Source organism: Gopherus evgoodei, chromosome 22, assembly GCF_007399415.2.
Source record: "Gopherus evgoodei ecotype Sinaloan lineage chromosome 22, rGopEvg1_v1.p, whole genome shotgun sequence".
Lineage (NCBI taxonomy): Eukaryota > Metazoa > Chordata > Testudines > Testudinidae > Gopherus > Gopherus evgoodei.
Window position 1 is genome coordinate 10,317,198 of NC_044343.1, and position 27,544 is coordinate 10,344,741.

The 27,544-nt window shown below is 50.6% G+C and overlaps 1 protein-coding gene across 1 annotated transcript; it reads left to right on the forward strand.

Annotated features, from left to right (window-relative positions):
- Window positions 1-10,889: 10,889 nt before the first annotated feature.
- Window positions 10,890-26,272, forward strand: PEAK3 (PEAK family member 3). The gene is made up of 4 exons (XM_030540736.1): window positions 10,890-11,154; window positions 15,154-15,296; window positions 16,295-16,989; window positions 24,208-26,272. Exons 1-4 carry the CDS (start codon window positions 10,952-10,954, stop codon window positions 25,246-25,248), a joined length of 2,082 nt encoding a protein of 693 aa, XP_030396596.1. The 5' UTR covers window positions 10,890-10,951; the 3' UTR covers window positions 25,249-26,272.
- The last annotated feature ends 1,272 nt before the right edge of the window (window positions 26,273-27,544 follow it).

Below are 27,544 nucleotides of genomic sequence, written 5' to 3' on the forward strand. Positions count from 1 at the left end.
AAATATAAAAACATAAAAGTTGCAATGAAATTGCAGAGGAGGGGAAAAGCCTGGAAATGTGACACGACCCCACCGCCTCATGCCAGAAAGGCACAAATACACAGAATTCCAATTGTATTGTATTTTTTATCTCATGCATTTAAGCCAACGTCATGATCGTTGGGGCCTGACTCACAAGTTTGATGCCCACAGGGTTGTCAGAACTGAAGTCCCTCCCTAGCAACCTGATCCAAAGCCCAAAGAAGTCAGTGACTTGCCTGATTTTCCAGAATATTATACACCCTCCTACCCCATGCTGTTTCCTGTGATATTCCTGATTAATTGCCACCCTTCCAGAACCTTCTCCATCCTTCCACAAACTTCTGAGGCCTGGTCTACACATAAAACTTAGATCAACCTAGCTATGTTGCTCATGGGGGTGAAAACTTCATACCCCGGGAGGTATAGGCATGCCACCCTAAGCCCTGGTGTGGGCACTGCTAGGTCGACGAAAGAATCCACACCTCTGAGCGACATAGTTAAACCAATCGAACTCCCAGTGTAGACAGTGCTAGGTCGACAGGAGCATCCTCCCATCAACCTAGCTACTGCCTCTTGTGTGTGCCTGCTAGTTCAAGGTGATAGTGTCCCTCTGAGTTCTTGAATTTGGCTGCTGAATTGTTCTAACACATTTAATTTCCTGTGACAGGAGCGTTATCGTGGAGTTGACGTTTGGGGATTTAACTCTGCAAAGTGATTTAACACTGGACCAATTTACAAACTAATTTCGCTTTTACCTGACGGTCTAGCATACACCAGATTAATTTTCAGATAATGCTGGAGTTTGTGTCGACATGAAGCAGCCGGCACTGTCAAGCAGCTGCTATTTATTTGTTTGCCACAGTCTTTTAAAAATCTTGAACCTAACAAGCTTGCAAGATACAATTTTACAGCAAATATGGAATATTTCTATTAACAAATGAGTCTAGTGTGAGATCTACGGATGAGAAGTGCTATGTAGGAACTAGTTAATATTATTCTCCCTCCTCCTAGTTCAGAGAGCAAGTGGTTTCCAAAAGGACCGTGAAATACAACATGGAACTGAAGCTGTTAATTTGATGATATTCCTTGGCATTCCAAGGGATGAATGGACATTGCTATGGCCATTAATTCTCATTGCTTGCTTTTTATTACAGTGTCTACTCTGTGATATAAATGTCCCAGAGTAAGCAGAGGAACTGGATCCTCCCTGGTGAGCTGCCCAGATAATCATCTGCCAAAGAGAATAGTAACCTTTGGACAAGCCCCAAACATTCTTCTTTCTCACAGCCTTTCCCCAGTCTCCGTACTTTTCTGCAGATGCATGGACATGAAAATGTGTATCAAAGCAAGATGCCCATACAATGGAATTTCAATACTGCCCAGGCTCTTGTACATATGTTTCTTGTCATTGTTGCAGCTGTCTTGTTTTTTAAATCAAGGAGACAGATGCTAAACTGGTGTCATTAAACGAACAGTGACAATTGATACCAGCTGAGGACCTGTTTACTTTGAAATGAATTGTATTTTCTTTAACTCTGATACAAACACAATTTCAGCCCTCCATAAACTCCTTCACTATCACAGCATTCAGCCTTTATAAGAAACAGGCATATGTAACCCCACCATCTGAAAAAGACCTGAATTTTCTTAAAGTTAAGCATGCTTTGAAGTGGTTTGCTGAATCAGAGCCTCTGTTATCAGCATGGACACATAAATTGAAACGGACAGTGGTTCAGAATTTAGGCCCTAAATTTAGATTTTGTTAAGGGGGAAAGTTTTACAAAAACTCATCAGAATAGAATGTTTTCTTGAATCCTTCACATTTGATAACTTTAATTTAAAGCAGTTCCCTGTAGTGCCAAAAACCCAAAGGTGACAGCACTGGCCTAGTGAAGGAGAACCAAGTAAACTGAAACTGATCAATTTCTCTTTCTGTTTCCAATCAATCTACTTCTGTTGTGAAGTGTAAACAGCGAGTGAGAAAAGCCAATTAGAATGTTGATGAAATTATTTTAATAATCTAAAAGGACATTGTCGTTTAAATGTCGGTTTTGGAGTCTTGTCAGTAGGTCTTATTATAATAAAATCAATAATATTGGCAATTCATATCACTTCAAAAGTCAACCCCCTCTTGCCCCTGTTGTTCTTCTCTGAGGTCCTTCCAAATCTGGGTACCTTACAGTACTGCGTTCACTTCACTCACTCATTTTGTAATTTTTTGTTAAATGGACTCCAGTTTACCTTGAAGTTAACATTATTCATTAAGGAGAAATCCGATGCCTCTGATAGATTGGGTCTTATTTAAGAACAGCTTGTTGTATAGCCATTAACATAAAAAACTTATTAGGAAGAAGGAAATTTACCGACTATGTAGTTGAACAACAGCAATAAAAGCAGGATTCTGCTCACTCTTAAACACGGCCTATTTGTATTCTGTTTATTTACGGCATGATAGCCCCAGATAATGTGCCCAGGGAGAAATACAAATCCAAGTTTGACTGCTCTGCACTGATTAGTTATAACACCAGAGGTGAGCTGGAGCCCATTCACACCGGTTCCCACGAACCGGTTGTTAAATTTAGAAGGGGTTTTAGAACCGCTTGTTAACTGGCTTTCCTGCGAGGGAAGCTTTGATGGGCTCCGGCTGGGAAGCCTTTAATTCCTGCTCCCGGCAGCCGGGGGGCACTGCGCTGGGGGTGCCATGTGGGCTGCCTCCTGGCCCTGTTGCTGCTACTGCGCCTTGGACCTCTGGCCGTGGGGCTCCTGCTGCTGCCTGGTGGGTTCGGGGCTGCATCCTGCTGCTCGGGCTGCTCCCAGCCACTCTCCTCGTGTGAGAACCGGCGCCCCCGACCCGCCCCCCGGCCCAGAGCCAGCCCCTGCCACAGCCCTTGCCCCCCCCCGCCCGCAGCCACTCCCTGCCACAGCCCCTGCCGCAGCCAGCTCATCTGCACCACCTGCCCACAGCCAACCCGTTGCAGCCAGCCCGTGTCACACTCCCTGCCTCCAGCTAGCCCTGCCCCACTCCCCTGTCTGCAGCCAGCTCCATGTCCACTGCTGCCCTGCAGTTCTCAGGGCAGTACCCTTGCACACCTGCTTCAATGAGGGCGGGCAGGGAGCAGCTGGGACCCACACATGTGCACACTCTAGGGTGACCAGACAGCAAGTGTGAAAAATCAGGACAGGGGGTGAGGGGTAATAGGAGCCTATATAAGAAAAAGACCCAAAAATTGAGACTGTCCCTATAAAATATGGGGTGTGCTAGGGTGACCAGATGTCCAAGGGAGTGGGGGGGACCCACACATATGAAATAGAGCTCATTTCTATTTTAAGAAAGAACTTTAGGTAGGGTTAACATACATCTGTATTTTCCCGGAGATGTCAAGCTTTTAGGTTCTTAAATCCCTGTCTGGGTGGAATTTTTAAAATTTAAAAATTTAAAAAGCAAAACCAAGAAACAGCATTTAAATCAGCCTGCAAAGCAGATCTCTAAGTGACCATTCTCTTAACCGCCTATCCAGCTCCCACTAAAGTCAAGGGAAACAGTTGCATTGACATCATTGGGAGCGTGATCAGATCCTTGTGTAGGACGATGGAGCCTAACCAGCCAGCAGACCTGAAAATGCCTCTATTTGCTTTGGGCCTGTCTGGTCTGAAAGATCCCCACATTCCTGTACTGAGGCTCGCGAATCCTCCCTGTTTGCATGGCCATCCGCATACTAGTCTCTGCATTGGCGCAGCTTTGATTTTAAAACATTAAGCCGGGCTCAGGTTAACCAAGCAGGGGGCAGCAGTGGAAGCCAGCAGCGGACAAACCGCTGGGTTCAAGAGCGAGTCCTGTCTGAAAAGTTCATTACTTGTTTCGGAGAATGAATTCCTGATGAAAGAGCCCTGGAGACAGGTATCAGAGGGGTAGCCGTGTTAGTCTGGATCTGTAAAAGCAGCAAAGAATCCTGTGGCACCTTATAGACTAACAGACGCTTTGGAGCATGAGCTTTCGTGGGTGAATACCCACTTCCTCAGATGCATGTCCCTGGAGACAGGACTCCTCTGTTTACCCCCAGCACAGGGACAGAATCAACAACATTAGTGCAAGCTTCACTCCCCTGCTCATATGCTTCATCCTTGCCCTGGATGGACCACTGATAGAGAGGCAGTTCCATGCTCATGGCCCCATCAGTCGTTGGCAAGATCAGCAGATCGGCAACAAGGGAGCCCTTGGTGCTCTCCTAATGTTGGAACTGCTAGCTGGAGGCCCTGCTCTAGGCTTCAAGCTTAAAGGCGAGCTGTTTTTTACACTTGTACGTACGTTTCTTTTCCTGTCACTGTTTTGCCATCAAAGGAGCAGATTCTCAATGGGCGTAATTAATCGAGCCGTTGTGTCTGAAGAATACAGCGTACCCTCTCCCACATTACACCACTGAATGCAGAGTGAATGAGAAATGGGGTAGAGTTTACCAGTGTGTGGCATATCAGCCCTACCATTTGGGCCTGATGCTACGCTCACGGGCACTTTACAAAACAAAGATCAGAACAGTGGTGGGATTTAGAGAACTTATGCATGGCAAGTACTGCGAGAAAGACAGGTTTTTCTCCTAGCTAATCAGTATCAGAGGGGTAGCCGTGTTAGTCTGTATCCACAAAAACAATGGGGAGTCTGGTGGCACCTTCAAGACTAACCGATTTATTTGGGCATAAGCTTTCGTGGGTAAAAAACCCACTCCATGGATCTGAAGAAGTGGGTTTTTTACCTATGAAAGCTTATGCCCAAAAAAATCTGTTAGTCTTTAAGCTGCCACCAGACTCCTCGTTGTTCTCCTACCCTAATGTTTGGCTTCCTCCTCAGAGATGGAGACTAATTGAACCTGAAGTTAACTCCCCAAACATCTGGAGAGCGACCCCATTTCATGTAGGTTCCTATTCAAGGTTGGATATAGAGTGCAGTCCTGGTGCATGCCTGCTGTCTTCTGGAGCAGGGTTCCAACCCTCCTTCGAGGTGCTGAGCGCTCTCAGCTCCCCACCTCTGCTGCCGAGGTATTAACTTTTGGAATCCTGGCCCATGTCATGTTACTTGGGACAGGCGATACATAGCCACGTACGGCCACTCCTCTGTGCCCTTGTTACAGGTGGGGCCGGGGAATCCAAACGTTTGAGGGTTGAGTTACAGTGGGGGGAAAAGGTTCAGGTGCTTGGTGTACAGTTTGGGGCACAGGATCAGGATTCAGTTGTTTCAGGCCAACGAAATCTGCCTGTCCCTAAAACCTATGAGTATTTAGGCCCCGGGTGCCTCCTCGGGCTGTTTAATGCAGGTATGTTCCTGTTAACCAGGGAATCATCTTGCTGGTACCTTTGGGGAGGTCCTCTGGGAAGATCAGAGCAGCACAGGGACATCTTACGGTGTGACAGATTATTCTACAGCTCGCCTGTTAACGCTGTTGTCAATTTACAAATCAGCCTAGCGAGTGCTGTTCCCCACATAGAGGGATTCATTTGGCTCACCCCATTCCATCCATCTCAGAAATCCGGCCACACCCAGTGAACGCAATGATCGAGAATTGTAACGGGGGATGTAATTTGTTATCTGAGTTAGTGTTCCCCACACGAGCAAGGAGAAACGATGGTACCCAGGTGGCTGCTCCATGGGTTACAGGGCAGTTAGTGGTGTATATCGCTGTTAATTATCAACAGTTTGTGCAAGAGCAGTGCGAGGACAGATCAACATCCCGTGCAAGAAGAACAGGGCAAATCCTCCTCCCTGTAACACCACTGACTTCCCTGGAGGCACTAAAACTAGGGATGTGTTTGGCCCAGCAGCCCGTTGCTCTGTGCCACTCCACTCTCCGCTGCCATGTCTCTCAGCCTGGCCTGGGGAGCAGCAGACACGGAACTGGGCAGCACCTGGGCAGTAACATTCACAGACTTGCCAAAGTGGATGAGACAAACGGCCCAGCTAGACTCTGTCCTGCCTCCTGCGGTGGCCAGCACGAGATGGTTCCCTGCACGAGACGGTTCCCTGTCACAGTTCAGGACAATAGCACCTGTATTTCCCGCTTGTGGGCCAGCAAAGGCATCCGCTCGAGGCTCCCAGCTCCCCAGCTGTCACTTCTCTGAGGTGGAAACTGTCTCTCTCCTCCTGACCAGGATATTTCCAGGCTATCCAAGCAGGCCTGCTTTGCTTTTCTCCTCAGTGCTGGTAAACAAAACAGTGTAACTGCCACAGCTCAGTAGGCACCCAGCTCTTTCTAAACAAGCCCAGTTTTTCTTAAAGTAAAAGTATTCCAGAAAAAAACGAGATTTACACAAGGAAAAAGCCTACACGCATGCTAATAAATTTACAAGGGCTCTGGCTGGTGCATAGTTCTTCCCACCCTACTTAGGGGGGATTCTGTGTTTACAAGTTCACAACAGCTGTGAGATTAGAGCCAGCACCCTCCTGAATGTGTGAGTTTCTCTTCTATGTCATCTGGCCCTTCTGATCCTGGGAATAGGTAATTCATAGACAAATGTCCCCTCTCCAGGGCAAAGTCTCAAAAGGTCAGGATGGAGGAGGGCATTTGCATCCCTCTCCTCCCAAGTCTTTCCTTGGAAACCTGCTCAATTAATAGTTCGCTCTGACCTTAGCCCATAGGCGCCAACTCAGCACCCACCAGCCACCCACCAATCAGCTGTTCAGTGGGCCCCACTGATCCCCGCCCATCAGCTGTTTGGCGGGCCCCACCAATCAGCTGTTTGGTGGCGATTGGGCAGTGCTGGGGGGGAGGAGGCAGAGCAGGTGCAGGAAGAGGCAGAGCGAGGGTGGGGTGCGCTCAGGGAAGGGGGTGGAGCAGGGGTGGAAAGAGGTGGGATGGGGGTGGGACCTGGGGGAGAGGGTGGAGTGGGGGCAGAGTGGAGGTCTCCATGCAGAGCAGAGGTGGAGCACCCCGCTTAACAGAGGACAGTCAGTGCCTGCGCCTTAGCCTGTTGTTAAAGAGAGTCCTCTGAAGTTCATAACACTTGCCAAGGTTTAAATTTGTCGTGCCTTCTAGACAAATTACATACAATCCCACAATAACACACAAACATCTGCATTGTTCATACCATTGAGAGACTTAAACTTAATTCAGGAAGGTTTATCCGGGACACTGTAAGAAGTTGTCTTAAGGAAGAAGATGAATAATAGGAGAATGAGAAAAGTGTACGAAAGAGTGAGAAATACCAAGAAAGAAGATCTATTTCATCTCTCAGAAACCGAGAAAAAGGGCATTAAATGAGGAAATTGAATTAAAACTCATGAAAGGAGAAATATTTTTATACAAAGCCAAATTAGCCTGTGGAACTGATTGCCACAAGATATTATTGATTTAGCAGGATCCAAGAAAAGGATTGGACTTATGGTACATAAAATGAAGACATCTCGTTCCACTGATAGCAGTTTGGAGGGAATATAAATGCTCATGCTTCAGGGCAGAAAGCCACCTCTAACTATGGGGACTAGGAAGAAGCTTCTTCTATGGGCCAGTTATTCCATTACCATCTCACTTTTATAACTTCTTGCACCTTCCTCTGATGCACCTGGTATGGCTCACTTCTGGAAACAGGATAGTGGGCTAGAAGGACCCCTGGTTTGATCGAGTGTGGCAAGTCCTGTGTTCCTATCATAGATGTTACAGGTGAGGAGAGCTAAGAGACCATCCAGTCCTTGTCCCTGGGAGCAATGCAGGATTGTTCCCTTGGGCGCATTTTCCAGTGCTAACCCCTGCAACTGATCCACATCTGCCCTGGGGCACAAGATCTTTATCTTCAATGGTTATTCCTCTGCCTAAAATTATCCAGCCCTTTATTAAATCCAGGTGCAGCATTTGACTCACTGATCACAACTCCCTGTTGTGTGAAGAGGTCGCTCACATGTTAAAATACAATTTGTCCCGGGAGGAATTTTTAGTCAGATGTTTCTGTTGACAGCTATTTAACGCTAATGTCTGGGAACACTTGTGAGAAAGGATATCTTTGTTAAAGACTCAACACCTCCCCAAAATGCCAATTTAGCTTCCAGTCCAGATCTCTAGTCCTCCACGGAGAAGCTCTACTCAGAGCTGGAGCGCCTCCTTCTGGCTGAAGCTGGGGATTAGCTCTGCCTGGCTGACGCCCCTTCCTGCCGTTGCACTCCGTCGCTCTCTCGGGACTCAACTGCTCCCGCTTCATGGCTTGGCCCTCTGGCCAGGTCGCAGTGGTTTTCCCCTTCAGGGGAAGTCACATGCATCCAAGTCACTCTGGACTCCCTGGATTGTTCCAGGCAATCTTCTCTTTCACTGCCTGCTTAATGGTTCCACTTCTCCAGTGGTTACTGGGGGATCCCAGGTGCCCTCTACACTGCTTTCCAGCCCAGGGACTCTACAACTAACACTCAAAGTCTGCACAGTCCTATCCCTTACTGCCGTATCCCGGGGCTTCTTCCTACATTGCCTTCTCATGCTGACAGCAACTGCAGTCCCTCTCTCCAGCCCCCTTCTTCTCTCAGCTTCTGGGCTTTATACAGACCCCTTCTGTCCCTGTCCAGCTGCACCTCCTCTTTAATTAGCCCTCGTTATACCCTGGCTCCTCCTCCAGGTACAGCCTTGGGGGTTAATTGACCCATCTAGCCATCTTTTCCCCTTCAGGCCTTGTGCAGGGTGGACACCCCATCACAGATCTCCATCAAACACAGGGAAGACAAAACTCAATATTCCTAACAGAAAAAAACATGCAGAATTTTTTTAAATAACCTATTAAAAGCCATTAAGCCTTCCCCTGCAGTGCTGGGAACCCGCTACTGTGAGAGAATCAGAAAGGGAAACTACCAGCTGGCTTTCACTCTCCACACTAAGTGAAAGCCAAGCAAGAAGAAGAAGAAGGTCAGGGAAAGTGTGCGACCCTTACTGAATGGGGGAGGCAATCTAGTGACAGATGATGTGGAAAAAGCTGATGTACTCAATGCTTTTTTTGCCTTGATCTTCCCAGACAAGGTCAGCTCCCAGACTGCTGTACTGGTGAAAGAACAGGCCCTCTGTGCCTAACCCACAGGTTAAGGACTATTTAGAAAAGCTAGACATGCACAAGTCCATGGGGACAGACTAAATGCATCCAAGGGTGCTGAGGAAGTTGGCTGATATGACAGCAGAGGCATTGGCCATTATCTTTGAAAACTCATGGAAATCAGGGGAGGTCCCGGACAGTTGGAAAAAGGCAAATGTAGTGCCCATCTTTTAAAAAGGGAAGAAAGAAAACCCGGGGAACTACAGACCAGTCAGCCTCATGTCAGCCCCCGGGAAAATCATGAAGCAGGTCCTCAGGGAATCCATTTTGAAGCACCTGAAGAGAGGAAGGTGATCAGGAACAGTCAGCATGGATTCACCAAGGGCAAGTCATGCCTGACCAATTTGATTGCCTTCTATGATGAGATAACTGGCTCTGTGGATTTAGGGAAAGCGGTGGATTGTGCTATATCTTGACTTTAGCAAAATTTTTGATACGGTCTCCCACAGTATTCTTGCCAGCAAGTTAAAGAAGTATGGATTGGATGAATGGACTATAAGGTGGATAGAAAGCTGGCTAGATTGTCGGGCTCACAGGTAGTGATCAATGGCTCAATGTCTAGTTGGCAGCCAGTATCAAGCGGAGTGCCCCAGGGGTCGGTCCTGGGGCCAGTTTTGTTCAACATCTTCATTAATGATCTGGATGATGGGATGAACTGCACCCTCAGCAAGTTCGCAGATGACACTAAACTGGGGGAGAGGTAGATATGCTGAAGGGTAGGGATAGGGTTCACAATGACCTAGACAAATTGGAGGATTGGGCCAAATGAAATCTGATGAGGTTCAATAAAGACGAGTGCAGAGTCCTGCACTTAGGACTGAAAAATCCCATGTACTGCTACAGGCTGGGCCCGACTGGCTAAGCAGCAGTTCTGCAGAAAAGGACCTGGGGATTGCAGTGGACGAGAAGCTGGATATGAGTCAGCAGTGTGCCCTTGTTGCCAAGGCTAACAGCATATTGGGCTGCATTAGTAGGAGCATTGCTAGCAGATTGAGGGATGTGATTATTCCCCTCTATTTGGCCCTGGTGAGGCCATACCTGGAGTATTGTGTCCAGTTTCTCCCCACACACACACACACAGAAGGGATGTGGACAAATTGAAGAGAGTCCAGCGGAGGGCAATGAAAATTATTAGAGGGCTGGGACACATGAGTTACCAGGAGAGGCTGAGGGAACTGGGCTTATTTAGTCTGCAAAAGAGAAGAGTGAGGGGGGATTTGATAAAAGCCTTCAACTACCTGAAGGGGAGTTCCAAAGAGGATGGAGCTCGGCTGTTCTCAGTGGTGGCAGATGACAGAACAAGGAACAATGGTCTCAAGTTGCAGTGGGGGAGCTCTAGGTTGGATATTAGGAAACACTATTTCCCTAGGAGGGTGGTGAAGCACTGGAATGGGTTCCCTAGGGAGATGGGGGAATCTCCTTCCTTAGAGGTTTTTAAGCTTAGGCTTGACAAAGTCCCGGCTAGGATGATTTAGTTGGGGCTGATCCTGCTTTGAGCAGGAGGTTGGACTAGGTGCCATTCTGAGGTCCCTTCCAACCCTATAGTCCATGATTCTATGAATAAACAAACTGCACGTCTATGCAGTAGCTTTGTAACACTCTCTGTTTATAAAAGCGTAAGGTGTCGCAAGCAACACAGATAAGGAAGGAAATGTAAATTAGTGGGGACAGATTTGTTCCTGGTGTAATTCCATTGCCCTCACAGCGACACCATGGCTTAGTTTAGCCCTGCAAGAGGTTTTGAAACGTAGTTTGACAGAACATCCTCCTGTAAGCGCTGTGGTTACACCAAGTGCTGTGAAAGCCCATTCCCCACTGCAGCCCCAGCCTCAGCCACTTCTCCCTGCAGCAAGAGTTCTGCCGCAGCTTCAAAGCCTTCCCGATGTCTGATAGCCGCGCAGCCCCGCTGCTGCTGCCCCAGCAAACAAGTCACAAGCCAGTGGCTGGCCCAGAAAGAGAAGGTGATGGGAATCAGAGCGCTGGCCAAAGAGATGATCCACTCACCATGAGGATGGTTTTGGAAAGGAAGGACATGCCGGAGTTGGAGCCAGCGGCACCCCCACTTCTCCCAGGGAAAACACAAAGGTAACAGACTTTCCTGCTGTACTAATGCTTCCCAGGCCTGGCACCTCCCAGGTCCCCAAAGTTAAGCTGTGGATTTTCAAGGCCAGAAGGGACCGTTATGATAATCTAGTCTGATCTCCTGCATAGCAAAGCCCTGAGAATTTCACCTAATCACTGCATTCAAGCCCAATAACTTCATGAATCAATAAGAGCAGAGAGGCAGAGGGAAGGGGGAAGAAAGGTGTTTGCAGTGAGATCATAAAGGGTTGGAGATGGAAAAGACCAGAACGGGGTGTGGACCAGAAACTCAGACTCAAATATCCTTAAACTTTGGGGTTGTCAAATGCCAGCCCCCAATCTTTATCCAAATGTTGGGACTAGCACCTCTCTCTGTGAACGAGCAAATCTGAACCCCGCACCTGCACACCACTGGACTCCGTGGGCTGACTGATCTCACTGGGAAGACAATGGGAAGCTGAGGCACAAAGAGGTTAAGTGACATACTGAGGATCACAAAGCAAGTCAGTGGTTGGGTTTTGGGTTGCATATTAGCCATGATTTCTGTGAGAGGATGAAGTGAATCCCTCCACCTGGGTGCTGTCTAACTCAGGCCTGCTGAGTTCAGCAGGAAAGTTTGGTGATGTGGACACATGTCCACTGGGGAGGCTACCCCCCCAAATTCACATCACAGAGCTCTCGGAGCAGCTACCTTTGGACACTGCCAACTGCTCAGCCTAGATTGAAATCGGCGAGCTGGAGGCTCTGAGTCCCTGGTCTATCGTGCAGTTTGAACAGTGGGGGCGGGGGCGTTCTAAGAGCCATTGGGATCGTCCTTCTCAGCTTTTCCAGCCCAGCCCACTGATGCACAGGACACAAGGGACCTAAGGATCCGGTAGGAGACTGAAAAATCCCTGCCACGTCCTTTTGATTCCAGGGGTACGAGTTTTATCCTAGAATGAACCTAGTTAATGGGAGCTCCTTATTAGCTCACGGGGTGGTGGTAGCCCCCATAAACTAGGAGCAGCTTGCTGTCCCCAGCATCCTCCTCCTCAGTCAAGCTCCGAGGCCTGTTCTGCAAAGCCCCGTCTAGGAATCTGCATGGCTAATATTTCGCAGGAAGCACCCTCCCCTCCCCTCCTGTCCCAGGCTCTGAGCCTCCTGCTTAGCAACCTCTGGAGGTTAAACATCTGGGATGAAATGGAGGTGTAGGGCTAAGCTGTCGAGGGACGTGCACAGCTAAAACAGGAGAGAAACAGTTGCAGAGGAAATCTTGTAGCACGCAGGGACAAGGCATGTGCACAGGCCTGTAGTATACACACATGTGCACACAGGGGTCCATGAATGTTTGCAAGTCCAGGAGTGCTGCTGGACCACGGCACATGGACCAACAGGAGCCTGCCCAGATCATGCTCTACACCAGGGGGTCTCAGACTTCCCCCTCCCCCGAACATGCTATAAAAACTCCACAGCCCACCTGTGCCACAACACCTGTTTTCTGCATGTAAAAGCCAGGGCCGGTGTTAAGGGGTAGCAAGCAGGGCAATTGCCTGGGGCCTCACGCCACAGGGGCCCCTGTGAAGCCAAGTTACTCAGACTTCTGCTTCAGCCCCGGATGGCAGGGCTCAGGGCTTTCTGCATTGGGCCTCGGCAAGTCTAACACTAGTCCTGCTTGGCGGACCACCTGAATCCTGCTCACAGCCCCCTAGGGGGCCCCGGACCTAGGGTGACCAGATGTCCCGATTTTATAGAGACAGTCCTGATTTTTGGGTCTTTTTCTTATATAGGCTCCTGTTACCCCCCACCCCCTGTCCCGATTTTTCACACTTGCTGTCTGGTCACCCTCCCCGGAGCCCTGATTGAGAGCTACTGCTCTACACCATTCTACTAACCTTCAGCAATTCTCACAAGCACCCCCAGGAGGTAAAGCAGCATCAATCCCACCATTCCCCAGATTTTTGGGGGCGGCGGGGGGGGTGTGGAGGGGAAGAAGAGAGGTGAAGAGATGTGTCCAAGATCGTGCTTCAAGTTATTGGCTCCCCCTTCCCATACTCTCTCCTTTCGACAAACTGCCCCAAAATGTGCCTCTACCACGGCACCTGCCCCTTTCCCTACACACAGAATTTTCAGGAAGATGTCTGGTTATTGTGCAGGGAGCCACTGCCCCATGGGTGGCTGCTAAAAGCCCCGTTGCCATCTGTGGTTTAACAGCCCTGACCACACTTCCCCTGCTCTAGTCAAGCATCTCACTTCAATTCCTCTTGCAAAACTTCCCCCTATGGGAGCTGTTCGCACAAAGCGCCCAGGCAGTGTGGGGGCCGCAGCAATGATCTGGTGGAACGTAAATTACGGAGCCAGCCAAGGAACAGCTTGGAGGTGGCCTGGTGAGCCCAGAGTCAAATAGAGACTCATTTAAAAGGCTCTTCCGTTATCCGGTGCTTTCAAAAAAAAAAAAAAGAGCCAAAGGGGCCAACCTGATCCCTGGTGTAATCCCCTGGGCTCCTCCTGGGGGTGGATCTGGCCCAGCATGTGGAGAAATGTTTGCAGGATTTAGGGTTTGTTAAAAGGCCCAACAAAGTGCTGACTTCCTTGAAAAGGCCCCAATTATAAGCACAGCCATAACAGGGTGGGGCTAGGAACTGAAACTGCCAGAGACTCTGGCTCTGATCCAGGGAAGGGATCTGGCTTCTGTAGTTTGCTCTCTCTAGCAACCACCTGAAGAGTCTTGACTCTCAGCCCAGAACACGCCTTCCTGTTACTCGCCCCACTCCTCCCCAGGCTCCAGAGGGCCCCCTCCTCTCCAATCTGATTTTCTACAGCCAGGTTCCCCTCCAAACCTGAGTATTTTATTGGGACATTTAGAGCCCTCTAGAGTTCACTGCTCCCCAGGGTCTCATCACCCATTTAATAAGGATGTGGCATGCGCAGGAAGGCTGATGAGGGACTGCTCCCAGTCACATGACGTTTCAGGGCTCCAGACCTACCTTGGTCCCGTCCCTATGGCAGGACTCCGACTTGCACACTGATTCCAGGCACTGCTGTAACTGTGTGGACGTGACTGGGTCTTCCCATGTGTCCAGCTTCAGTATGCTCCCAGCCTGCGATGCACCCACACGGGGTCCATCCACAGGAGAGGGCAGAGGAGAAAACAAGGCCGCCCTTCCAGGGTCTGCTAATGGCCTGGATTCAACCCCAGAGATGCACACAAATATCCCCTGCACAGTGAGGGGAGAGGGTAACAGAAGTATGGATAGGGACACATGACTGTAGCGCCCTATGAAAAGAGTGTGAACGAGAAAGCAAATTATTAGTCTACAGAAGCGAAGAATGAGGGGATTTGATAGCTGCTTTCAACTACCTGAAAGGGGGTTCAAAAGAGGATGGATCTACACTGTTCTCAGTGGTACCTGATGACAGAACAAGGAGCAATGGTCTCAAGTTGCAGTGGGGGAGGTCTAGGTTGGATATCAGGAAACACTATTTCACTAGGAGGGTGGTGAAGCACTGGAATGGGTTCCCTAGGGAGGTGGTGGAATCTCCTTCCTTAGAGGTTTTTAAGCTCAGGCTTGACAAAGCCCTGGCTGGGATGATTTAGTTGGGAATTGGTCCTGCTTTGAGCAGGGGGTGGGGCTAGGTACCGCCTGAGGTCCCTTCCAACCCTGAGATTCTATGATTCTATGAAAAAGCTGGGTGGGAGAATGTCAGGACAGGGGGTGGAGGGTAATAGGAGCCTATATAAGAAAAAGACCCAAAAATCGAGACTGTCCCTATAAAATTGGGACATCTGGTCCCCCTAGTCAGAGATATTCCCTCTCCCGCCTTGGAATTTGTGCCAATGCTGCCATATACTGCCGAGAAGCAGCACAGACAACGGCAAAGCTAGCAGACTTTCCAGGCCCCTTTGCAAACTGGAGGCCCTCGAGCATCACCCGCTTCCTCTTTTCTTTAGTTTCTCTTTCGCTGGCAGAAAATGGAGGAAACTTTGCTGGGAGTTTGGCCTAACCTCCCCTTCCCTCCCTACAGAGAGCTCATCCCAGCCAGAAGAACGAGCAGCTCTCAGCTCAGCTTGCCTGGCTCTGCTGAGCCACCCTCGTCAATGCAGGCTGCAGGGGCTGGCAGCTCTGCCCAGCACAGAGCCCAGGGAGATCTCGTTTACAGCAACATAGGTGAGTGGCCTCCAGCAGAGCTCAGAGGGAACTGGGCCACCAACTCACTGGCACGGAGCTGGATGCGGCTAGCAGCTGTCGGCCTGGTTTTCCCAAGAGCTTGGCCCAGGGGGTGAACATGGGGTGCTGCGCATGATGGTTGCCCTCTTGGCCGACACGGTGGGGATCGAACCGGGGACTTGGCGAGAACGATGCATGCATTGCTACAGCCTGAGCAGAAGATGTTTAGTTAGGGCCTGTAACGGACTCGTATCCCCTGTGGCTTAGGCACAGAGGGCCCATAACACACATTGAGGACTGGATCACACCGAGCACTTGACAATCTGACCTCCTATGCAGTTGTGGTTCTTCCCTCTTACTTTAGCCCTCCAGGTCTGAGTCCTGGTCAGTACTTCAGTGCCGTTCAGAGGGAAAGCTCAGGGTGGGGCTAGTGATTTCGCAGGGGGAGTTAGGCCTTTTGTACCTGGAGAGGTGCAGGGGGGTGAACAATAACTGCTCTCCCAGGGTCAGTGGGACAACAAGGGGGGCAAGTTAACCCCCGGATTTGACTGGGTGTCAACATGCTGCCACTAACTATAAGCTGTCCTGCAAGCTGAGAGTTGCCACCCAGCCATTACCCCTCCCTGGAAATGCCCCCATGCCACAGCTCCTCCATCCCCCATCTGAACCCTGGGCCTCCCTTGCCCTCTCACAGCTTGTAGGCTAGAGGGCAGCAGTGTGGGCAAAGGAAGGATCAGAAGGTGGTGGTGGAGACGAGGCCAGTTGCTCTGGAAGGTGCATTGCAGACGGAAGAGGCAGCAGGGAAGAAGGCTCAGAGATGCTTCCAGGTGAAGGAGCTATTGGGGTTGCAGGACTGGGGCAGAACAGTGGGTGACTCGGCTAGGGATGCAGACAGGAGCTGCCCAGTGTAGGCCCTTGCAGACTCATTGAGCACCTGGGAGGCATTTTGAGGTCGGAAGTGGTGACTGTGTAAACCTGTAATTGTTATTCCCTTGCAGGGGAAATGCGAGCACACTTGGTGCCAGCCAAGGCATGCCGAGGGGAGTCACCTGAAAAGCCCCCGTCTGAGGCCAGCCGTGATCCTCTCCCTCCACCCTTGCCAAAAAAGCAGCTCAGCAGAACCAGGTCCTTGCCCGAGATGCAGACTCATCACTACTACCCGTGCAAGAGTGCCCACTTCCCCACGCCGCACTCTGTCCACAACACCCTGTATGAAGTCTCCACACACAGCAGAGGAGGCAGCCGCAGCTACTCTGAGTCGACGGAAGGACTTCTCTGCAGCCCTAAAAGATACTTGCCTAAGTCCCAAAGCCTGGGTGAATCTGAGCCCTGGGACGCCCTGCGTAAAGCTCACCCTGTCCCTGTCCCCGGGCACATCACCACAGAAGAACTGACGTTCACTACTCCCGATGGGGAGCTCACCCACTTCTTTGAGGACCTGGCGAGCACGGCCAACGTCTATGAGAAGGTGATGGGGTGCCACCTGGCGTCTTTGATCCATCTCACAGCACGGGCGCAGGAGATCCTGGGCGGAAAGGAGGAGGAGCAGCAGCTGATGGGAGCAGAGCTTGCAGGAAAGAAGTGGGCAGATTTCACGCTCTTAGACAAGGAGCCATGTTGTGAAACAGGAGACGCCTGGTATTATCGTGTTTCCTGTGCCTCTGAGCAAGCCCAGCAAATATTCGCAGCCAAGGTAACCATAAATATTAGAGATGGGGAAAGACCTGAATCAGGTCAGCCCTGATCCGTGCAGCTCACCACCACCACCACCAAGTCTGAGAATCTCAATGAAAAATAGATTTCTGGTCCCAAGGAGCCCATCCCTTGCTGCTCCTTACTAGTGAGGTGTGGGGATTAGACAGCATGGTCTATTGGGTTAGACAAGCCTAGGTATCAGGAAAGTTGGGTTCTAATGCACTGGGTGACCTTGGAGAAGTTACTGCCTCTCTGCGCCTCAGTTTCCCCCTCTCTAAAATGGAGCTTACGATTCTGACCTCACTGTAGTGCAAGTGCTTTGCGATCAATGGGGAAAGGGTGATTGATTGATTTTATGGTGAAGATCTGCTATTGGTGACTTCCTCAGGATTGCCATGGCAGTCAGCTGTGCTGGGGCCCTGCAGCGGTTTGTCACTGCTGGGGGGAGGCGTCGCAGCAGGAGCAGACGAACCACGATCCACTTTTCATGCCGCCACCCCAGTACAGAAGAACAAAAGAGCAGCTGGAGCAATCAGAAGCTCATGCTGTGTCAGAAAGACCCAGTCAGATGCTCCCCAAACCTTTTGGAGAGGCATCAGTGATTCTTTACACGGTTCTCAAAAGGATCATAAAAAACCAGTGACGCTTTTCCCTCATAATGAGTTGACAGATGGTCTTGATTTTCAATGTCGCAACATGAACGCATCCATACTGCTGGGCAAAGGTGCCCCAGGAAGCCCTCTATCCCCCAGAATAGCTTCTTCCACCGTCCCCAGTGGCAGTTTGACCTGAGTGCAGGATGAGTTTCAGTTACAACTGACCTGGGGTGGAGTTGAACTAGAGATGAAAGGGTGCAGAGCCAAATCCCCAAACTCCTCAGGCATGCAGGCCCCTCGGTGGACTTTCTTTGTCCATTATTGTCTGTGTTGTGTTATCCAGCCGGTTGTTCTTGGCCTCCAAGGGGGATCAGATAGTGTTAGAGTGAAGAGTAGAGGGGTAGGGCTAGTTGGTTCCCCCCAGCAAAGACAGGCTGATCCAGCTCGGGCGGGGTGTGTGTGTGTGTGAGGGGGAATCCCATATCACTTACAGCCATCCTGGAGGGCAGTGGTGTCTTTTCACCAGGAGCATCACCCATGATAATGGGGGGTTCCAGGCAAAGCAGAGACTGGAACCAAGATAATCAGACTCAGGGTTCAGCGGGGGGGCTCTGGGGTTAGCCGAGAGGACCTGCAACTCAGACCTCAGCAGATGATGGGCCATTTTCAGGGTGTAGAGCCCCAGTTCTGGGCACTGAACATGTGAAAACCTGGCCCAGCAGGCTGCAGTGATACCAGCCAGCAGCAGGTGTTGGAAGGCAGCCTGGGGCAATGGGAGTCAGGGTACGTTTACACTGCAATTGGGAGGCATGACTGCAGCACGGGTCGATGTACCCCAGCTAGCTCCATCAATAGCAGCATAGCCACAGTGACACAGGCTGTGGCCCAGGTTGGCCCCCCAGTCCATGCCCAGGATCCTAGGTGGCATCGTCCTTGGGCAGCTAGCCTGTGCCACTGCAGCTACCCTGCTAGCGTTAGCGAGCTAGCACGATCAAACTAGCTTGAGTACGTCCACACACACGGTAATCACACCGCCTGCCTGCAGCCTGACGCGAGAAAACGTGGTTGCAGCCTGGCCTAACAGTCCAGGGTAGCAGCTTGGAGTGAGACCCACGGCAGCCTCCATCACACACTGAACACCCCAGGTCTGGGAATAGCAGCCCACGTTTTGATGCCTAGCGTTAATGGCCGAGCCACATCGCACGTTCTCGGCAGCCCACTGGAAACAACCAGGAAAATTTCACAAGCATTTATGACGCTCTCCAAGGCTGAGTATCAGGGTGGTGGGGCAGGTAGAAGCTCCTGCAGTGTGATTTCACCCTGCTGCGTCTCATGCACCCTGCCTGCTGTCATCTGACTTAGCTGCCTCAAGCCAAGTTCATCCCTGGAGGAACAACACTGGCTTCCAGCAGGGACAGATCAGACCCCATGAATCTGTTGCACCCAGGGCCGGATTTAGGCCTATTCCGCCAATTCCCCCGAATCGGGCCCCGCACCTAAGAGGGCCCTGCGCCCAGTGAGAATCCCTTCCCTGGCTAAAGGCGCCTTTTTAATTTTTACTCACCTGGCGGTGCTCCGGGTCTTCAGCGGCACTTTGGCAGCGGGTCCTTTGCTCGCTTCGAGTCTTCAATGACACTTTGACGGTGGGTCCTTCGGTGCCGCTGAAGACCTGGAGCGAGTGGACGACCCGCCACCGAAGTGCCACCAAAGACTTGGAGCACTGCCCGGTGAGTACAAGCCCCACGTATTTTTTTACGTGGTTTTTTTTTCCAGTCATCACTGCCGGGATCCCATCAAAACTGTTCGAATTGGGCCCCGCACCTCCTAAAGCCAGCCCTGGTTGCACCTGTTGATGCCAAAAGTTTATAGCCCTGAAATGAAGTGAACTTCATTCACGTGCCCTTCCTGCCCCTTCCCCCAATACTTCTTACTCTTCTCTGTTCAGTTCAGAGAAGAGACAACAGGGAAGGGTTAGGTGGGATTCCACTGTGGGACCAGGCACTGGAAACTCCAGATAGGAATCAACAGACTGACAGGCTCAGCTGCAGCTCCCAGCGCAGTGCTCCAAAGCTGCCTCCCCTCCCCATTCTCTGCTGGAGTTGTTAACAGAGCCAGAGGCTGGACTGGGGACCTCCAACCTGTGTCTGGCCAGGAGCTGAGCTGGCAACTTGCCCAGGGACTTGGAGCCAACAGAGCAGGTCACAGTGGGCAATATTAGCCTTCCCATAAGGCAAGTTTCTTCCAAACCCAATGTTACTAGAGATGAAGGTGGTAGCTGGCCATGTGCTGCATCCTATCATCATCATCCCTTTGTATGTTACAGTAGCACCTGGAGCTCCCCTGGTGCTAGGCCTGATCACACTCAGGGGGAAATATTCCTTGCCCCAAAGAGCTTGAGCATCTGGGCCTAAAGCTATTTAGGCAGCCAAGACCCCTGGATTTCACTGAATTCTGCAGTGGTCCAGGAATCGCACAGCAACATTAATTGATCACAACACTGAGTCAGCAGATGTGACCTTGCAACATTTTTAGCCTGCGCTGATTGATTTTGTTCTCTGATGTGTGCACACAATTAGTCTGCTAAAACCCATGATCTGATTGGAGTCGCTCCATTCGCCTGCCCTCACCCCACCTTTTGCTGCTTCTCCCTGTGACTACTTGTCCATTTAGTCTGTAAGGCTCAGGTCTCACAGACTCATAGACTTTAAGGTCAGCAGGGACCATTGTGATCATCTAGTCTGACGTCTTACACACTGCAGGTCACACTTAGCCAGAGGTTAGGGGTCTGTTTCGGGAGCGGGTGAGTTCCTGAAGTCCTCAAATCATGGTTTAAAGACTTCAAGTCACAGAGGATTCACCATTTACACTAGTTTAAACCTGCAAATGTCCTGCAGAGGAAGGCAAACCCCCCTCCGACCAGTCGCCGCCCCCAGGTATCTGGGCACCCAACTGCTTATTGAAACCAGAGAAGAAACAAAAAAACTCCAAAACAATCAGTACAAGCTAGAAATGTTCCAGGATCCCATCAATTAACATTGCTGTGCAATTCCCAATCCCCTGCTGAATTCAGCAACGCAAGTCGGAGTTAGGCACCTAAATACTGTTGAAGATCTGGGCCTTACAGACTAAGTGTGTAAGTAGGAACAGGGAGAAGCAGCAAATAGAAGGGGCTGAGGGAGGGTGGATGGAGTGACTCTAAGGCAGGGGTGGGCAAACTTTTTGGCCCAAGGGTACATCTGAATGGGGAAATTGCTTGCAAGACCATGAATGTAGGGCTGAGGCAGGCAGCTGGGGTGTGGGACAGACTGTGGGGTGTGGGAGAGGGTTCGATGCGCAGGAAGGGGCTCAGGGCAAGGCGTTGGGGTGCAGGAGGGGTGTGGGGTGCAGCAAGAGACTCAGGGCAGGGGGTTGGGGTGCAGGAGAGGTGCAGAGTGCGGGAGGGTGCTCAGGGCAGGGGTTGGGTGCAGGGTGCAGGAGGGGTGCAGCAAGAGGCTCAGGGCAGGTGTTCAGGCTCTGGCCTGGTGCCGCTTACCCTGAATGGCTCTGGGGTGGCAGCAGTGTGCACCGGGGATAAGACAGGCTCCCTGCCTGCCCTGACCCCGCGCCGCTCCCGGAAGCAGCCAGCACCATGTCCCTGCAGCCCCTGGGGGAGAGGGGGGAAGAGGGCTCTGTGCGCTGCCCTCACCTGCAGGTACCTCCCCTGAAGCTCCCATTGGCTGTGGTTCTCTGTTCCCTGTCAATGGCAGCTGCGGGGGGCGATGCCTGCAGGCGAGGGCAGGGCGCCGAGCCCTCTGTGCTCCCCCCTTCTCCTCTTTCCCCTCCCATCTGGGGGTCACAGGGATGTGGTGCCAGCCGCTTCTGGGAGCGGCGCGGGGATGGCAATCCCGCGGGTCAGATCCAGCCCATGGGCCATAGTTTGCCCACCCCTGCTCTAAGCGGATGTCTACACAGCAACTAAACACGGGGGGCTGGCTTGGATGAGCTGACTCACGCTCATAAGGCTCAGGCCAAACATCTACACTGGATTTTTACAGCCCCATGAGCCAGAGTCAGCTGCCCCAGGCCAGCCCCACTCCTGCCATGGGTCTTATATTCCAGTGTAGACATACCCTTGGATCACAGTTTAGTAGACTACCCAGGAGCAGTCACTTCTGCTTGCCCCCTGCCTAACCATTATTAGCTGGCTATGCTCTAAAGGTTTCCCTGTGGAAGGGAGCCTTGAGCAGGGATTAATGGCTGCAAATGCACTTGAATCAGCGCTGGACTAGTAACATATTTCATGGTTGATCAAGGCCCCTGTAACGGTGTGGGAAGGAGCGCCCCCTTGGGTCAGGGTGTAACATTGCTTTTAACCTTGGCTCCAGCACCTCCCGCTGGCTGCTGCTCCTCACTGGGTCTTCCATGGCTTGGCCCTCCACCAAGTCAGATACACATTTAAACCCTTCCAGGGGATCCAGAAGATCCAACTGAAAGTTCCCAAAATGTCCCCATACAAAGGAACCTTCAGTTCCCCTTCTTGGCCTTTCCTTTGGGCCAAGGCTTCATCCCCACCCTGGGCTCAATATTCCTTGCACTGGGCTTGCATGCCCCCTTCCTCAGGGGCTGGCAGAGGAACCCAGGCTCCCCGCCCTCCACTGTGGATTCCCCACCTGGGAACATGCCTGTACGGTAACTCCTCACTTAACGTTGTAGTTATGTTCCTGAAAAATGTGACTTTTAGCAAAATGATGTTAAGTGAATCCAATTTCTCCATAAGAATTAATGTAAATGGGGGCGGGGGGGGGGGGGGTAGGTGCCAGGGAAATTTTTTTCACCAGACAAAAAACTATATATGCTATAGATATACACACAGTATATGTTTTAAACAAACAGTTTAATACTGTTCACAGCTATGATGATTGTGAAGCTTGGCTGAGGTGGTGGAGTCAGAGGGTGGGCTATTTCCCAGGGAATGCCTTACTGCTAAAGGATGAACTAGCTCTGGCTGAGCCCTCAAGGGTGAACACAATGTTGCTAATGTAGCCTCTCACACAAGGCAGCACGAACACAAGGGAGGGGAGACAGCATAGCAGATAGAGACAGACACACACCTTGTGTGTGGGCCAGGTGGGGGAGAGATGCACACTGCCCCTTTAAATAAGTTGTCCCACTCTTAATTGCATTGTCTTTGTCAGTGGATCAGGAAGTTGCCCCAGGCTCTCTCTGTCTCTCTCCCTCCGTGTCCCCTCCCTGCTCTATATGGAGAAGGAGTAAGCAGGGTGCAGGAGCACGGGGATACCCTGACATTATCCCCCCCTCTCCTCCCTGCACAGCAAGCAGGAGTCTCTGGGAGCAGCTCCAAGGGAGAGGGCAGGAGCAGCACATGGCAATGGGTGGAGAGAGAGCTGAACTGCCAGCAATTGATAGCCTGCTGGGCAGCAGCAGCACAGGGAACTTAGGGGAGCGGGGAGCTGATAGGGGGGCTGCCGGTCCACCCTGGTTCCAAGCCCCCACCAGCTAGCTGCAACGGGCTGCTCTTCCTGCAAGCAGTGGACAAAGCAAGCAGCTGCCAAATGGCATTAGAATCATAGACTCTCAGGGTTGGAAGGGACCTCAGGAGGTATCTAGTCCAACTCTCTGCTCAAAGCAGGGCCAATTCCCTGCCAGAAAAGAGCACTGCACAACTTTAAACAAGCATGTTCCCTAACTGATCAGCAACATAACGAAACAACATTAACTGGGACAACTTTAAGTGAGGAGTTACTGCATTAAGTGCTTCTTCAGACACACTGCTTTTTCCTTGGGACATTTCCTTCCTCTCAAGCATCCTGGTGCTATTTCTCCACAGCTGGTGATTAAAACAGCCCCCCTTTAAGGTTCCCAAGCCTCTAGCTTCTCCCTTCTGGGCTGGACTAATAACTCTTCCTGTCCCTACCTCAGGCCCTTCCCCAGAGGAGCCAAACCTACTCCTGCGGCACTCCTTCTCTGTTGGTTCATGTCTTAGGAGGCTTTCCCTCACTGCCTTCCTTCCTCAAGGACTCCGGCAGCTTCTGCTAGGGATCTTCCCTGCTCCTTACAGACTCTAGTTCAAGACTTCCCCCACAGGAGGCTACGGCTGCTGCTCTCTGTGGGTCCTCCTGCCCGTTTAAGTCCTATCTCAAGGCCCCTATCCACAGGAGCCTGAGCTACTTATTCTCTGTGTTTCTGCAGAGGAGTCTAGCCTTCCTCCTCTCAACTGAGCTCCATTAGATCCTTGAAAGCCCAGGTACCAAAGGGACCTTAGCTATCACCACCCCTCTGACCAGAAGGCAAATTAGTTAATCACCCTCCAGCTGCAGAGCATGACTCTAATTGGTTATTTCCCTTTCTAGCGGGAGACAGGAGTCCCCTCTGCCCCCCGCAACATAGTCCCCCTGTGTTATACTGCATGTCAGACCTAATTTGTGCATCAAGGTGTCTCCAATGTGTGTGGCAGATCTGCCCCGAATTCTGCCGCAAACTAGGAATCACACAGCTGTGTAAAGTGACTGCAACAGTGCCTTGGCTGGTGTGACCCTGGAAATTTTCAAGCCTGTATTGATTGATTGTGTTCTCTTTATCACGTTCGGCTGACTGAGCATTGCTGGTTCTTGCCCTAACAGGTCCATAAATCCCATCCCTGCAGTCTCTCTGTACAGATGTCTGTAGGGGCTCATTTCAACATTCAGCAAGTGTTTGGCTACTTCATTGATTCCCTCCCTAAGGACCTCATGCCAGTGGAAAAGCCTCAGAAGCTGGGTCAGTTCTGTCCTGGAGAACATGAGGAAGCTGTTTCCACCAGTGCATCCCTTCCTCTTAACCAAGTGGCCATCTCTCCTGAGGTTCCTTATCAAACCCTGGCTGATTTTGTGAAGGGATCACGAGATCTCCACAGCTCCAGGCCTGGGCACTATGAACGCCTGGCTTGCCTCCTCCTGCTGCAGTTGTGTACTGGGCTGGAGCACCTCAAGCAGCAGAAGGTTGCTCACTACAACATTCACATGGAGAACCTGCTCTTGGTGCAGTGTCCATCTCCTCACCTGGGCAAGCAGGACAAAGATCCGTCTGCAGAGCTGTCGCTTCCAAGGTTGGTCATCAGCAACTTCTCTAAAGCTATAGGAAAGAAGACATCTACTTCTGTGGCCCGAGATCCAGACCGAGTCAGCATGGCCCCCAAATGGCTCTCTGTGGCTCACTTCCAAAATGCAGAGGGGTTCCAGGTAGGCATATTGGTCTATGAGATCTTGCATCAGCCCAACCCCTTGGAGAAGCCCTCAGGACTCAGGAGCGGTGACCTCCCTGCTATCCCAGCCCTGTCCATCTATTCATGGGGGCTTCAGAACCTGGCCACCCTGCTTCTTCACCCAGATCCCCGCATGAGTGTGCCCATCAAACAAGCAAAGAACATGCTGCAGGTCTTGCTGTGGGGACCACGCCAGGAGCTCTTTGCCAGGAACCAAATCACTCTTGTCTTGCTCCGGAACTGGGTGGCGATTAAAAGGGTGCTGCTGCTGCTGAAGTTTGCAGAGAAGGTGTCTGAGACAGAGGTGACCATACGACTGGAAGAGTGGCTGTGCTGTTTGTACTTCACAGAGACCACCGAGCACACGCTCTTCCACACCCTCAGGATTATGCGTGCTTCAGAAAGCCCTGGGGCACGTTAGACTTAACACTTATACATCAGTTATGAAATACGTAGATTCACTGAGCCCTAAGATTCATCTCAGCTCTTCAGTCTTCAGAAGAGGAAATGATGAGTTTTATGCAGCTAACCTGGGGTGGGAGGTGTTAGACTTTTAAGACTCAGGTCCTATTTACTCTAAAGTTTCTGTGGTACTTGGACTAAGAATAAGGCCAGAGGGGCCAGGTACAGCTGGCCTGCCGCAGGTGGAGTTCTGGGGTGGAATGTACCTCCCCGCTCCCTGACACACACACAGACTAGGCAGATTGCTCGGCATCTTGCATACATTAGGGCCCCAGTCCTACTCCCATTGACTCACACAGCAGCACAGCCAGATCCTAAACATCTGCCATGAGGTATTTCTCATGTGTGTCTCCAGGATAAAACTCAGGCTGTTTACTAGTCATATCCCTGCCCTCTCCAGGCCGCCTTTGTGCAATGTCTTCATCCCCTTCCCTTCAGGTTCACGCCTCCTTTCTGTTCCTGGGAACTTCATGAGCACACTATTTACACCTCTAACCTCCTCTTCCAACTCTTTTGTGATTGTTCAAAATAAGATGGAGCCAAACTCCCTAGTAGGCAAATCCCCACAACTGTGCACTCTGCGGTGTAGTCTTACCCTTGGTTTAGGCTCCTTCTGCTGCTTTTCAGTCCATGAAGCAATGTTTTGTACCCAATTCCCTGCAGTTTTTCTGGGAAGACTTTCTTCCCAGAAAATGTTCCCATACTTACTCCCCAGGTCATCTGAGTAAGGGTTACAGGATTTGACCTTTAGACACATAATCTTCCTGGAAGCATCCCCCTTCCTCACCCCATATCCACTAATTCGGTCATTTTGTTTTAAAAATAGACTCCAGTTTGCCTTAAAGGTAACGTTATTAAGGAGAAATATGATGCATCTGATAGACTTATTAAAAACTGATTGCTGCATAAGCATTACCATGGAGAATGTATTTCAAAGAGAAATTTACCAACCCTGTAGCAGAAACCTTCAATAAAAACAAGATCCTGCTGAATCTTAAATGCTATCCATTTAAATTCTTACTTTTTATGACATTAGTACTCCGCATGACCTGTCCAGGGAGAAACATAAAGCCAAGCTTCACTGCTCTGTGAGTAGGTCTAATCGCATAGATAGTATGATGAACAGTTTGGATCTGTTTGTGGCTACCCCATGTGGGTGCACTGGTGGAGAAGGACTTCAGAAAATCAACCAACCCAGAGCTACCATCAGAATCAGCCTGCAAAGCATATCTGTGCATGATCCTGAAGGCCCGTGAAGCTGGCCAACCAGCAGCAATTGCATGTGAACTGTAAATCCCTACTTTGGGTGTGAGGTCTGTGTTTGGACTCGCTAGGCCTCCTTGTCCGCCTAGCAGTCTGCATGCTGTTTCTCCATGTTGATGCAGCTTTGAATGTAAAACATTAAGCCAGGCTCAGATTACCTAAGCAGTGAGCAGAAACAAAAGCCAACAATGTACAACCCCCTGGGTTCATGCACAAGTCCTGCCTGAAAATTGCATTGTTTGCTCTGTGCTGGGCTGACAGCCCTAGAAACAGGAGTCCTCTGTTTATTCCCACCATTGGGACCGCATGGGCAACAGCACTGCAACCCTGGGAGCTACAACTCATGGAGTTTCCCTTCTCTGCATAGTGGAGACTAGGACTCCTCTCATCCTCAAACTACAGATTATCTGGTGAACATGTGGCCATTTCAGAGGCAAAAATGAGAGCACCACATTCATTTCACTTGTAGACAGCACTGGACGTAGAAGTATACACACATAGCCCAACTCCTCCGAGGGCCCAAGCACCTTCAGTTCCCATGAAAGACAAGGAGTTGTGGATGCACCTCTCAGGATCCGGTTTCTAGTACCCACCAATGTGTATGTAGGGTAAAGCATCACACATGATCTCACTTTATTTATAAAGTTTGTTCATTCCTCTTTTTGGCCATCACCCAGCAGTGACAACACCAACAGACATAGAATCATAGAAATAAAGGGCTGGCAGGGATCTCAAGAGGTCATCTAGTCCAGCCTCCTGCACTGAGGCAGAACCAAGTAAACCTAGACTATCCCTGAGAGGTGTTTGTGTCCCACCCCTTCTTAAAAACCTCCATTGAGGAATTCCACAAACTCCCTTTGAAACCTATTCTATAGCTTAACTATCCTGATGGTTATAAAGTCCTTCCCTAATATCTAACCTAAATCTCCCTGGCTGCAGATTAAGTCTATCACTTCTTGTCCTACCTTCAGTGGACATGGAGAACAATTGAT

Bases quoted from the DNA above. Each gene is read 5' to 3' on its own strand.
- PEAK3 (XM_030540736.1), top strand. From the start codon at position 10,952: ATGTCTGATAGCCGCGCAGCCCCGCTGCTGCTGCCCCAGCAAACAAGT. The intron at 11,155-15,153 runs GTAACAGACTTT...CCCTCCCTACAG, and splicing joins CTCCCAGGGAAAACACAAAG to AGAGCTCATCCCAGCCAGAA. The intron at 15,297-16,294 runs GTGAGTGGCCTC...ATTCCCTTGCAG, and splicing joins TCTCGTTTACAGCAACATAG to GGGAAATGCGAGCACACTTG.